Source organism: Danio rerio, chromosome 17 (genome assembly GCF_049306965.1).
Source record: "Danio rerio strain Tuebingen ecotype United States chromosome 17, GRCz12tu, whole genome shotgun sequence".
In the NCBI taxonomy this organism is placed as follows: Eukaryota; Metazoa; Chordata; class Actinopteri; order Cypriniformes; family Danionidae; genus Danio; species Danio rerio.
In genome coordinates, this window is record NC_133192.1 from 49,522,040 (window position 1) to 49,536,880 (window position 14,841).

The window sequence follows — 14,841 nt, forward strand, 5'->3', positions numbered from 1 at the left end:
ATATCATTTAAATGCGAAAATTATCTCTAAAGTTGTTTGGTTGCTGTAAAAATAAGCAGCTCAAGCAAATAGATTAATGAAGCAGGCTTTTTTATAATGAATGATGAACTATTACAAGTACTGTAAGCACTTTTGATAACAACTCTGAATACGAATCATAGATTTAACTGGAATATCTAATTAAAATAGCCAGATTGAGGCCCAATCCCAATTCTACCCCTTAGCCCTGGGCTATTCAATTGGCGGCCCGCGGGCCGAATCCGGCCCCCGAGGCACTTTGTTCCGGCCCTCCAAACAGTGTGACAGACATCAAAAATAAATTTAGTTCAGTCGACAAATGGCCGCTATAGTTATGAAGTTATGTGCGTCTGTTCAATAACAGCACGAGCTGCAGTTAAAGGCTTACCAGAGCGTGAGTCATCATAAGCGAGTGGTGCGGGCAGCTGAAAACATGTTTGTAGAAAAGGCTATTTGTACAATGCACTGATATCGATAATAGGGATGCAACGATTAGTCGATTTCACTATTAACTGCGATTTAATTCCTCACAGTTTATTAATCGTAAAGTCTTCTCTAAGCCGCATTTCTGTTGCACGGAATGCACTGTCTGTGCGCCAGTTTTAAGTTTGAAGTACACCGAGGCTAATACGCACGCACACAGGATTTACTATCGCAGCGGCCGTTCCCATATCACGTCTTTTCCGCTTGCAAGTTTGTTATTTCTAATGTAAGAATATATGACAATATGCGGGCGCCAGCGGAGCGACGCGCTTGCGTCTTTCTGGGCGAGCACGGTAGAAAACATTTCACGGTGAGATTTGTGCGTGCCTTTTAGTGCAATGTAAACAAACGATATGTTGGATGAATTATTATTAAAATGATTATGTATGCATGAATGCAGATGGCAACAACAGTTAATCTTAATAGCTACCTACCTAATATAAAGTTTGAATTTACATTATACGTGATAACAGTGAAAACATGATTATTCTTCAGACTATATAATTGTACAACCAAAATCTATAATTGTTGCATCCCTAATTGTTATGCAGTTCAAAACATAACATATGAACGTGTTTGAATGTAGAAGAAGCCTACTTCAGCAATGCACTGCTTTTGTTGTGCTCTGAAATACAACATTTGTATGTTTGTAAAAAAAAAAGTCTATTGTACAATGCAGTAATATTATGTAGTTTCAAAATACAATATATTAACATTTTAATGTAGAAAAAGCCAACGTGGGTGTCTTAAGGAGCAAAAATATACAGCATATTGGCTCTTAAATGCAGTTGTGTCATCACTTATATAGCAAGTTATATCTCTCCGGCCCTTCGTCTGGGATGCTTTTCATGAACTGACCCCCATGACAAACTGATTGAATAGCCCTGCCTTAGCCCTTCCCCCTTTTTACCCTGTCCCGATTCTCTTTAGCTTAAAAGTGTAGGGCTAAGTTGAAGGGCTAGATACCCCTTAGAACGGAGATTTTTTATGACCACACATAAAAACCAAGGGGTAAGAAAATTTCCCAGAATACATCTGCCACAATGGCAGCATGGCTTTTTTATCATTATTATGAATTTTTACAACAAACAAGTATATATTTTAATATATTTAAGTGTTTTACAGTCATGCTTTAAAAAAAAAACCACTAAAATAAAAAAACTCTAAATTTTGCTCTCCATAATACCTAATAATAACTCCTGTATAGTAGTCCAACAACATTCTGAAACTGAATGAAACTCGAATACCCAGTCAGAAAAGTCAAGCTGGGAATGACCTTTACAGCACAGGTGTCAAACTCAGTTACAAAAGGGCCGCAGCTCTGCACAGTTTAGTTCCAACCCTAATTAAACACACTTGATCAAACTAATTGAGTCCTTCAGGCTTGTTTGAAACCTACAGGTAAGTGTGTCGGAGCAGGGTTGGAACTAAATTGTGCAGGGCTGCGGCCCTTTTGGAACTGAGTTTGACACCCCTGTTTTACAGTGTCTGCTATAATATCAATGTTGTTTTTTGTGTGTTTAAATTGATGAATATAGCCACTTTGCAAATGAGCAGTATAGTTTTAATCTTATTGCCACATTATATCATTATGATAACATGATATTATTGCATTCAGTGATTTCCTGAAGAATAAATACCAAAAAAAATTAACGCAACTGGAAAAACTCCAACAGTCGCGATTGTCAATCTCTTTTGAAGCATGAGATTGTGATGACATATGATGATGTGTGCAGGTGCTGTAGGGCTGTCCCAATTGTTAGGGGTAAAGTTTAAAGCCCTTCCCCTTCACACTCGGTATTAAGGGCCGAGGGAAAGGAAAGAGGTAGGGGTACAAAAATAGAATTGGGATTGGGCCAAAGCTACTTTTGTCAAAAAATATACATGAAGGTTTGATTCCTACTGAAAGTCATAAGGTGCATTATAACCGCGACAAAGTTGTTTATTTAGCCTGATATAAGGAGAATCCTATAACATACTCTGACTTGAACTACGGGTATAACTACCCAAGTATTTATAGGAATTAAGTTATATGATCAAGGCCAGTCCCTTGAAAACTAAATATACCCCTGGGCAATTTTCAAATTTACCTTGCACTAATGATGTCACAATACTGGAATTCGATACTAACCGATACTGAATGTTTTAAAATTTCCCGCTAATATTTGAGCATTGTAACCACAGATACAGGGACATTGATCCCTTCGATCAGCGGGCTTGTCTGTTTGTTGCTGATGAGCGATCGCTGTATCTGTGTTTACACTCAAACAGCATTGAGTTGGGTGAACTGATTACCTTCATGGCCAATCACAGTCACTTCTGTTGAGCACTTCAATGGTAATTCTAGTATGGTGACAACTCCTGTCACTAGGAACTGATGTAAGCTAGCCGACAGTGACATCAGGTATTCAGTCGGCAATTGAAGGACAAGTCATGGGTTGGGATAATGAAAACATAATGTCATTGTATGAGTTGTGTTCTAGCGCTAAAAACGGAAGGCTAAATCACCTATGACAACTTTTGCCATTCCAAATCATCCAAGGTGAAAAGAGAACACAGCTCCACAGTGCTAACATTAGTTTTCTGTCTATTTAAGTATACGTACAGTATATTGTATGGGATGCTTAGTCAAAGCACATTGTGTAAGTTGGACCCTACTCTGAAGTAAATGCTAATTAAGCCCCCCAACAGTGTTACTTTGATCTAAATCATGGGTCTAAAAATCCTGGAGGGCTGCAGCTTTGCACAGTTTTGCTCGAACCCTAATCAAGCACAGCTGATCCAACTAATCAAAGGCTGTGTCTAAAATTGCGTAATTTCATACTATATAGTATGCTAAAAACAGTATGTGAGCCGAGTAGTATCTCCGAATTCAGAAAATTTGAATTGAATTGAACTTGAACAGTATGCAAGAAGTACCCGGATGACTTACTACTTCCAGCATGATTCTGAAGTGCCCATCCGATGCTCGCTACGCTTTCCCATGATCAGGTCACGTGATCATGACAAAATGGCGAATGTAATACATTCTAGTTAGTCATACTACTCACATTCATACTATATAGAGCGTACTTTTCTAACGGCAGATTAGTATGTTTCAATTCAAATGCAGTACCTTATAGTATACCTGCATAGTAGGTGGTTTCGGATGCAGCCAAGGTACTCAAGACTACTCAAGCAGGTGTGGTTTGGAGGTGGTTGAAGCTAAAATCTGTTTGAGTTTAAGACCACTGATCTAAATGCTCAAAAATAATTTCTAGTTACAGTGTTACAAAAAGCGAGTGATTTTGACAATAATTCAAGGAAGCATGGTAAGTTTCTGAGGTAGGAAAGCCCAGTTGTATGAAAATGTTTTGATTTATTTATTTAGAATGTTGTGAAAGCCAACCAAACTAAGGAGAAACTGCAAAACTGAATGCCTGTTCCAGAACAAATCAAACAACCCCTAGGTGTGAAAACATAAAATTAGGTAACACTTTAGTATAGGGACCAAATCTCACTATTAAATAGTGGTTCATTTCCTGCCTACTCTTAAGATACAGTATTTGCTGTTTATTAATACCCTGGATCCATAATCCTACCCAATATCTAAACCCAACTACTACTTCATTAATTACTGCATCAAATTAAAGTTTATTGAGCTAAATGTCACAGTTAATTAGTTATTAATAGTGAGAATTATACCTTAAAATGAAGTGTGGTTAAAAGTAGTTTTCATAAATTCATGTTACCTAGCCAAAGGCCAGCCACCCCGCAGAGGTAACCCCAGGGTAAAGAGGAGAGGGATCCCCAGTGCTCCACTCTGGTGAAGTACAGGATGAGGGGAACACAGGAAATGAAGATGAGGTTGAAAAAGCCCATTGTTGAGAAGAAATGAGCAGCCTCGCCCAAATTGGCACTGCCGAGGAACATCTTAAACAGCACCTGAGTGGTACAAAGAGGTTTTGAAGGAAAGCATACCAATACTAAAGGAGTCTTAATGGTCATCAAGGGTCTTCTGGGAATCAGTATTTTCAGCTGAGCATGAACAGCACTGACCTTGTAGAGCGCAGAAGTGGAGGCGGAGCCAACGGCTAAGGCCACACCCATAAAGGAATCTCCATGGAAACCATCAGCATACGCCATCATCACAATTCCTGTGATAGCCATGATGGCAGCAACAATCTTAGAGGAACAATTACAAAGACATTATTATTCAATAAAGCCTTAAACACTACTGAAGTCAAACTACAACATGCTTCAGTGCCCTTCAGGGTATGATTTTGATTTACACTTGTCTGCTTTAATAATTGAGATGGATAGTTGAAAATAGAAGCATGTTTGCTGGAAGTAGTACGCAGATACTAAAGAGTCCAGATCTCTGAGACATCAAGTGCAGTAAAAGTCAAGAATTCTGACATAAAATAGCAGCGTCTTTCAGTGCCGAGCTTTTTAAAACTTGAATAATTCATTTACCCACCAATTATATTTGCTATCTGTAAAAAATATGCCACGACACTTGTATCTTTACAATCATCTGTATACTAGATCCTGTGGAAATATTTTAGGAGCCAATTAAAAATCCTAGCTGCGCATCTTGTTCTTATCATCGAAAATAATGATTCTAGACCTAAATGAATATATGTATTGCCTTTCTGTAATATTTACACAGATTTTGACTTAAACGTTTTTGTGGACATCTTCTATTATAGACAATGTCATGATGATTGGACATATTCAATAAAAAGAAAATCAGTTCCGTTCTGATTTGCTATTGGTGGTCATTTTTATCACTGAACCTAAGAAAATGCAGAAGAAAATACATATTCTACCTACCCGCACACCCATGAAACGATCTTTGAGGACGATCCATGACAGGAGGAAGACAAAGGCCTTGTGGCAACAGTAGAGTGCTGAGACATCTGTGGCGGTTAGTTTTCTCAGAGCTAACAGGTACAGGTAGTTAGTCAGTGTCCACAAGATGGAGAATGGTGCCGTCCTCTTAAGAAACACCTTCAGAGACATGCCATCCTCACCAAACAATCTGCTACATTCCCTAAACAATTAAATGAGAAAAAAATGCTGTTTGTTTAATTTGTTAATGCTGGACTGTAGCCTACTGGTTCTACCAAGAGCAATGATTTTCAATCATGGTACAAGGAACCTACAGCTCTTCAAATGTCTCATTTTTAACACAATTGATTCACATCACCGGCTTATTAATTTAGGACTTGAAGGGCTCATTTAAGCAAGACATAGGGGTTTTTTACATCTGGTCACTTAATGTGCTTTTTTTGATCAGACGCATTTAAGATGCAAATAGTTATAGAGAGACATGTAAATCCGATCCCTCAAACCACTTCAGGAGGTGGTTTGGGATGAAACGGGACAGGTATAAATGCATCTGGTTGTTGAGATCATATACAAGATCAAATGTATGTACATTTTAGTTCTCCCAAAATGTCAAAAATAATTGGGAGAGTAGTGAATAATTTGTATGTCAAATAAGGTACAGAGCATATGATTCTGTAAATAATAAAATGGGCAGATCCATGGGACAGGTATCCATCTATGTGCGGAATTTGAAGATCGGAATCATATCTGTTTAGCTGAGACGCATTATTGTGGTCAAATGTACATTTAACCATTTTCACAAATCAGATAGCTATCCAATCAGAAAAAGATGCATTAAGTGACCGTACAGAATGTGCAGATCACAAAGTTTGCAGGATCAGGACTGAAAACCATTGGTTTAAAGTTGGGCTATCCAAATCTGTTCTTGGACAGGTGTTGGCAGATTGAAGCTGAAGTCCTAATTTAAGCAGCTACATAGATTCACTACAAACTTCGAGGCAGTTGTGTTTGGACTGGCTAAAATTAAACTCTGTAGGACTCTGTGGGACCTTTAGGATCACCCCTGGTACAGACATGTTAAAGCCCACGCCTCAAATATGGTCCTCCGGATTCATTTTCCTGCAGTTTAGCTTCAGTCCAAATGACGCACATATAAAGAGGTTAAACTAGAACTTCAGGAGCACTAAAATCTTTAGGCAGATTTGCTTGATTATGATTGAAGCTACGCTCTGCTAGCACCAAAGAGTTTGCATACCCTTAGTCTAGATATTGCTGAGCCTGAAGGCCTTTATTAACTACTTACAGTTTAATGAGTTAGAAACAAATCTATGCAGGATGGTCCTGTTCAGAGCAGGTTTAGAAACTTTAGTAAACTGTGTGTATTCCACCTGGAAGGGCTCATTCCTATGTCATAATATCTTCAAAGGGTTTACCCTCCAGAGCATCGAAAGGATTAGGGCAGGGTTCACCAAACTTGTTCCTGGAGGGCTGGTGTCCTACAGATTTTAGCTCCAACCCTAATCAAACTCACCTAAACAAGCTAATCAAGCTCTTACTAGATATACTTGAAACATCCAGGCAGGTGTGTTGAAGCAAGTTGGAACTAAACCCTGCAGGGACACCGGCCCTCCAGGACCAAGATTGGTGACTCCTGGATTAGGGCATAGGGATGAGCCCTTCAAAAATTAAAGTGCGGTTTGACACCAAACAACTTCCCTGACAAAGGATCATTGGGGCCTAAAGTCTCAATCAGTTGTTCCCTTTGAAATCTTTCATTCCGAAAAGGCGCTTCAAAGTGGGCAATTTTGAGCACTTGGGTATGGAACTCCACCTAAATATGGTGATGATGATAGCTTTCACACCAAAGTTTTTCATTCAGAGGGCAGTATATCCAGTTTGGAGTTCATCGTGTTTCTGTTAGAGAAGTACAGCAGGAATGTCCAATACTGTTTCTGAGGGCCAACATCTTGGATTTCAGCTTGATACATCACGCTTGCCTGAAGTTTGTAATGAATTTGAACACCATGATTCGGTGTGTAATTGCAGCAGAAGCTGAACTTTGTCGGACAGAGTTCCCCAGGAGCAGGTTTTGACATCCCTGTACAGTAAGTTACTTTAGAGGAAAGTGTTTAATAAAAGACAAATGAGTAAATACTCATATCCTTGTAGCATTGTAGGGTATCATATCACATCCTAATTCACCTGATTCATTCATTTGAACTTCACCTGAATTTCTGAATGGGTGTCTGTTTTTCTCTGGTGGTAGCCACATGCCCGGAGTAGTAGAGGGGGAAGAATAGAATGTTCCAGTTGGTGCTGAACCATGTGATGAAAAAGGGACAGGAAAACGATTTGAAAGTAAGCTGGACCACCTGTGTGGTGCCCACCCAGGACGAGGAGACACACAGCACCAGCAGCAAGCCCCCCAGCACCTTGAGCACTGTGTTGGCGCAGGTTTGACATGCAGTGGCCTCTCCACTTGTTTCACTGACTGGAGTCTCTGCATGCGAATCTGAGCCCTCCTCTCCTGCAACACAGAGATCAGTATTGCACCATTACAGCACACATTAGAGCACACTTCCCAGCCTCATTACATACCAGGTAATCAAACTGGATTCTGAAATTGTGTTTATTTTTATTCTCTGCTGCACACTGTTCTGCAGCTCCAACTCAGTTAGCGGTCCATTCAAATGCTATTGTGTAGATTATTTCAGCTTTATGGGTTGCTATGTATTTTGAGTAATGTTTTAAAAAAATGTTTAATGGCTTTTTTCTCAAAATACATTCTTACGCAATGAGGTGAAATACAGACATTATGATAGTAATCCAGATGTTTGGGAGTTTTGAATGAACGTGAATGCTGGGCACGTTCATTTACAATCTTCATTTACATTTGTTTAAAGAGCACCTACTGTATGATGCAAAATCAAGTTTTAAAAGCTTTGCTCAAACAAAAGAAGTGCAGGGGTGTCCAAACTCACTCGTAGAGGTCCGGTGCTCTGCATATTTTGATCCAACTTGCCTCAACACACCTGCAAGTATGTTTCTAGAAGGCCTAGTTGGAGCTTGATTAGCTAGCCCAGGTGTGTCTCATTGGGACTGGAACTAAACTTTGCAGGACACCGGCCCTCCAGGATAGAGTTTGGGCACCCTTGGTGTTGTGTGTCCACATTTATATTGGAGTTATATAAACCCAAGAAGTCTCTTTTTCAAAATTCCATGACATTAAAATAGGATCCAAATTCCAGTGATTTTGAGGCCCATCACAGCATGATGTACAGAAGTGCGGTTTTCCCCTCCCACTGAATTGATTGACAGCAGCGTAACATGTCTCCTTTAGTAACACAAATAAACATATCCACAGAACAGGATTTGTAAAGAAACTGGAATTAAAAGATCTGTTCCAACTCTCTGTGATCAGCTGGACCTCAAGAATGAGTTTTAAGTTAAAATGGTTTTTAAATAAGTTTGTGTTTGTAATGAAGTGAACACCGTAAAATAGATTTAAAGGCACAAGCAACAAAACAGCTCCAATGTAATCTTATTCAAAATGTACATATTCAGCAATTCATATAAATCAGGGATTCGATTGTTGCCTTCTGATTGGTTTTTGAGACATAGCGGCTTTTGCTGTCAAAGGCAAGTGGCGTTTAGCGGCTTTTGCAAACAACTGTTATTTGTGGATGCGCTGCCACTGGGTTTTAGATGATTTTAAACAAAACTTTTTGTTGAACATGTACTACGTGCCTAAAGCACTCACTCAATGTTATTAGCTAATTTTTGCTGGAAATGGCTTTTGTTGTGCTTTCTGTTATCAGTTCTATTATTAGCATTTTATAAAAAAATATATTTTATTGATTTAAATTGAATCATATATAAAATAAAAAATATATCATACATATATATATATATATATATATATATATATATATATATATATATATATATATATATATATTTAAATATACACAGATTCAAAGAGAACCACAGATCAAAAGGGATTTTGCAAAAGACTGGACTGACTGAATATCTACTATTAAACATCTATTATTCAATACAGACAAATGTAAAAATGCAGTAAACCAGCCTAAATCTGTTGAAGCACGTCGATCTGATGACAGTTGAGTTTGCAGCTGGATATTGTTGAGAGATCGCTGACAGAAACAGTGAACAGCTCCATCAGAGCATGTCTGAAGCTCATATGCAAGTTTATTTTACATTCTATGGCAGAAAAACCATTGAGCCTCACTAGATCCTCCTGTATGGGCACACGTCCATTATAAAACACTTACAGGACATTAATTTGGACAACTATGCGGATATATTTAATAGATCACACAAAAATACACAGAGATACTTTCACTTCACGCATAGTTTGTGAATGAACAGACATGTTGTAATAGAAGCAGACGCAATCATGAGGCAGTTTTTTTTGAGCGAGTTTGAAGTAATCAATCAGTGAGCACGATAAAGTGCATTACCTTAATCATTTTAATATAGCATATTATAATGAAATCCAAAAATGATTGTATATTATTGAGAGTTCATTTTAATCTTGCAGCCCATCTGCAGGATCGCTAAGGCCCACCGATTGAGAATCCCTGTAATAATTGATCTGCTAAGTTTTTTGAGCAGAAAATCTTGTAAAACTTGTAAAAATCTGATTTTATCATACAGTTCTAGCATTCTTTTTACAGAATTATATTTACATATAAAAACAGTTGCCGAGTGAATTGTGGTGTTTCTATGGCGCAGACGTGAAAACAATACATTTATGATCACTAAGCAGCCCCAGATAGCACAGACAGCTGTCATCTCTTACCTTATGCTGTGTGCTTTAGCGCCATTTCTCCTCTGTTTTTGAGGTGATGTGCAAAAGTATTCCTTTTATTTGTCTAAAGTGGTCCAAACACAGTGAATTATGTTTGATCAAACAAAAAAATAGTGAAATATGAAAACAATGATCGGTCCCTGTGGCTTGTATAGCACCTCTCATCAGATGAAATACAATAACTTTTGCATAAATTATGGTAGAGACATTTTTCTCTTTTCCTATGATTATAGACATGTGCAGGAACCACCAAAATTAATCACAGCACGCTAGACCACATAGAACCTAAAAGGTACACTTTCAAATTTGAGTTCATAAAAAAATACAAAAAGCACCTCTTTTTTTAGGTGGTTCAAGAGTTTACACTTAGCTGATGATTGATTACAAGCAAGTTTGGCATGCTGTCCCGGGAGAGAGCCCTGAGCTTGAAGGTACTTGAGCCCTGGGCTCCCTCCCGTTTGCAGGAAGAGATGGGAGCCTTGAGCGCAGGTAGATCTTGACAACTCCCCCTTGATAAGAGCTGATGACTAAAAATTGAATGCTATTAAAAGATATGCTGCATTATGAGATTACCTGTATTGCAAAATTTAGATTTATCAATTTACTTGTGCATATTTTTGGAATGTGGGAGGAAACCTGAGGACTTGGGGAAACCCACGCAAGCACAGGAAGAACATGCAAACTACACACAGAAACGACCACCGGCCTGTTAGAGGACTAGAACCAGTGAGGTTCTTGCTGTGAGGCGACAGTGCTAGTCACTGGGCCACCATGCTGCTCTAAGGAGGGAAAGCTGAAAAGGTACGGGTGGAAGGGGGGATTCATTATGAATAAACTTCACTTAATATAACACAGACAACATATACAGTTATTTTAAACACTTTCAATAGTGTTTTATGAACATTTCAAGGGTTTTCTTCAAAATTATACTAAATTTTTGCATTTACACCTCTGCATGTGGATTCGGGAAGCTTTTAAATTTGGGTAGGAAAAATCCAGGCGGAGATCCCAAAATAACAGCAGAGTTTAACTGGTTAAGTGAAATAATGTAGGGAATATTGAATGACTGTATTAGTGGCGATTTTGGATACAGAAATAATGTTTAAATGACCCATAAATTCTGATTATGTCTTATTTGGCAAATAAGAAATTCATTATTTAAAACCATCTCTAATATGTAATTACACTTTGTTTTCTTTATTTCCCTTTATGTTTAGGTGCACTTTGTTTCTAACTATATTCTACTTCAAACTTTAAAACTATTCCTTTGTTGCTTTCCAAGCACTAGTATTTCCTGCTGATGATGCAAATATACTTTAAGTTTGCTGTACATGAGCAAAAAGGTTCTGTTCCAGCCTTTTATTTGGTCAAACATTGGGACACATTATTACAGACTATTTTTAGCCAGGGTTTGGAAATGCAAATCACTTGCTTTTGTTGGCGTGTTTTATTCACCAACACTTCCTCATGCTGCTGGCCCCAATCTTTCTCTTTGATACGTACGGATGTATTGATCAGTGGCTGCGAGTGTCAGTTACCTGCAGGTGAAGCACTAATGCTGGACACTGTTTAAAAATCTGCCAACGTCGCACAGTCAAGCCTGTCAAAAATAGCTCCACAGGGTCATGGCACAGAGACCATTCAGATATAGTGGGATATACATAGAAACTCGACACCACATGGCGCCCACAAAAACATCGGCCAATCAGCATGCATTCTGCTTGACATCAGTCATTACTTTCTCCATAGAAGATTTATTGATGACATTTTATGTGTCTATATAGATGGATGGATGGATAAACAGACAGAGTACTGGCAGATGGAGGTGATTGAAAAAAGGGAAAGAGCGCTAGTATCACAAAGCCAAGATCCGTTATGCTGTAGACTCAGAGTGATCAATTTACACCAGGCCAGGAATAAAAGATGACATGCGCTGGCCGTGGTCACTAACTTGCAGTGTGCTGGGTCAGCAAGCACGTCCACACACACACACACACACACACACACATACACGGATAAACGCACATTCACATAGACTCTTTGTTATAGTGATCTTCGCAAAAGGCCAAGGAACTAGACTTAAATTTAGAGAAAAAATTATTTTAAAAGATTTTTTTGAGGATGTAAATGAAATTAAAGATTTTTTTTGTTTGCTTTCCAAAAAACACAAACTCAGTGTGTAACTAAATGCTTCTTTGTAATTTGTTTCTATGTGTTTTTTTGATGAAAGTGTCTAGGTTAGTGTTGTGTTAAAAATAAATCTGTAATATCTGTATTGATTATCAGTGGTTTTATTTCTGTAATTTTACTTGTAAAATAGGGTAGAAACCTAAAAGAAATTCAAAATTTTTAAGTACTGTAAATGTTACCGTATTTCCTTATTCCTAGTGTTTTTTAATTATTTATAGTGTTATAAACTGTAGTACACACAAATCTACAATTTTTATAATCCATTTAGCTGATTAGTTCCGCTAAGCTAAAAGTGCTCCCGCCCGACCTGGAGATCTGCTAAATCTATAAACTGAAATGTAAAAGAAATACCAATTCCAATTTATAGTGTTATAAATCAATGTTTTGAAGTGCACACAAATCTACACTGAGAAAGTTGAGGTTTACCATTTTTTTGTCAATTTAGCCGTGTAGTTCAGGCTAATTAGACAATTATCAACTTTTCTTTTTTGGTCAGACTCAGGACATGATGAAACTACACAAGAGTCCAGCTTTAAATAGGACAATTATCAAAACTCTTCTGCCATTTACGAGCGAGATGCTAATGATCTAATCCAACTAACTGATCTATGCTAAGCTAAGCTAAAAGTGCTCCTGTCCAACCTGATGATCTGAGTCAATAATGAAGTGAAATGTAAAAGAAATTCAAAAATTTTACAGTAAACTACCGTATTTTATTAACTTATAGTGTTATACATCAATGTTTTGAAGTACACACAAATATTAACTGGGAAAAAACAAAATTTTTTTGTCCATTCAGTCGAGTAGTTCTGGCTAATTAGACCAGCGATTCCAAAAACGGGGTCTCATCGAGCTCTGTGGGGGGAGTCGCGTCATATTTTAAAAAAATGTTTAGCAGTGGACAATCAGGAGAACGATCATGTTTCTATAGTTCACCTCATCCCCTGGCTGTCCAAAAAAATTTAACATATTAGTTATTTGTCCACCACAAAAAAGACAGAGTCTCACTGATTCTTATGTATATACTGAATCCAATTTTTAAGTAAATGCTACCATATTTCATTAATTTTTAATGTTATACACCCATGTACAAAAATGTACAAATTGTAGCTTTGTTACACAGAAAAAAATCTCATTAGATGTAACATTAATTAAAAATAATTAAAAAGACTAAAAACAACCATAGCCGCAAGCCAGCAGGGAATTCTGGAAAAGTCCATCTATAGTTACTCACCATATATATTAAGGTAATTTACTGTTAACAAATTTTTACTGGATAATTTTTACAGTTTTTATCGTTGAAAGGGCTGGGCCAATTTTATATCAAATCGCGATAAAATTTATGTCAATAACAATGATAAGCTCAGAACTTTTTTACTCTATACTGATCTAAGAGCCAATAACAGAGCAGAAATTTGCAACAATGAGAATCTAAAAGTGTGATGATATTAGAGATGTGTCGAATTTTCGGCCCCAGAGAATTTATCAGCTGAAAATGTGTTATGCCATATAATGGACCCTCTAAATTTTGTGGCTAATTGTTAAGGTACTCTTTCAAATGTCGCAGCATTAACAACTTATATCAATATATATATCAATATATATCAATATATATATATATATATATATATATATATATATATATATATATATATATATATATATATATATATATATATATATATATATATATATATATATATTAATATTGTGTGATCGTTCAATGTGGAAATTAATTATCGAGATTGCACTTTTGCCATATCGCACTGCCCTATGTTGAAATCACAACCATTTTTACAGTATTGAATTTGACATGCTATTTATTTTTCAGACTAAAAAAAAATATTTGAATAAATATTACTCTAATTCCATGTAAATAACAGACAGTTTGTTACATTACATTATTGTATTATTTAACAAAATAATAATTACATCAATTTGTATTGTATAATTGACCAATGTATGTCTACGAAATCATGGTAAAGTGCAACACAGGCATTTAAAAACAAATATAAACTGCTAATTTTACAGTATTATTTTAATACCTGCAGATCATAATCAAGTCAAGTCTCCTAAAATCTCAAATAATTTAATCAGTTTATGACTAGTCAAGGCAAAATTCCCATGTGATATGATTATGCAGTAATATCTGTTAAATAATGAATTATATTTGATAAATTAATGAATAGGCAACACAGTGGTGCAGTGGGTAACACGATCGCCTCACAGCAAGAAGGTATCTGGTTCGAGCCCCTGCTGGGTCAGTTGGCATTTCTGTGTGGAGCTCTCCCTGTGTTTGTGTGTGTTTCCTTTAGGTTCTCTGGCTTCCCCCAGAGTCCAAAGACATGCGCTATAGGTGTATTGAATAAGCTAAATTGGCCGTAGTGTTTGAGTGTTTGTGCAAGAGTGTGTGGATGTGTCTTGGGATGCGGCTGAAAGGGCATCAGCTGCATAAATCATGTGCTCGATAAGTTGGTGGTTCATTT

The 14,841-nt window shown here is 37.2% G+C and overlaps 1 protein-coding gene across 6 annotated transcripts in view; it reads right to left on the reverse strand.

Annotated features, from left to right (window-relative positions):
• slc35f4 (solute carrier family 35 member F4) overlaps window positions 1–14,841 on the reverse strand; it is an 83,663-nt gene that overhangs the window by 33,741 nt on the left and 35,081 nt on the right. For all 6 annotated transcript variants that reach the window (XR_012393006.1, XR_012393007.1, XM_009293258.5 and 3 more), the window contains exons 2-5: window positions 7,561–7,861; window positions 5,317–5,536; window positions 4,540–4,665; window positions 4,233–4,425 (exon numbers count right to left, since the gene is read on the reverse strand). Coding sequence is in view for 4 of the 6 variants with exons in the window: in XM_009293258.5 (XP_009291533.1) it covers window positions 4,233–4,425; window positions 4,540–4,665; window positions 5,317–5,536; window positions 7,561–7,861 (840 nt within the window). In the remaining 2 variants the exon portion in view is untranslated. The remainder of the gene's footprint in view (window positions 1–4,232; window positions 4,426–4,539; window positions 4,666–5,316; window positions 5,537–7,560; window positions 7,862–14,841) is intronic.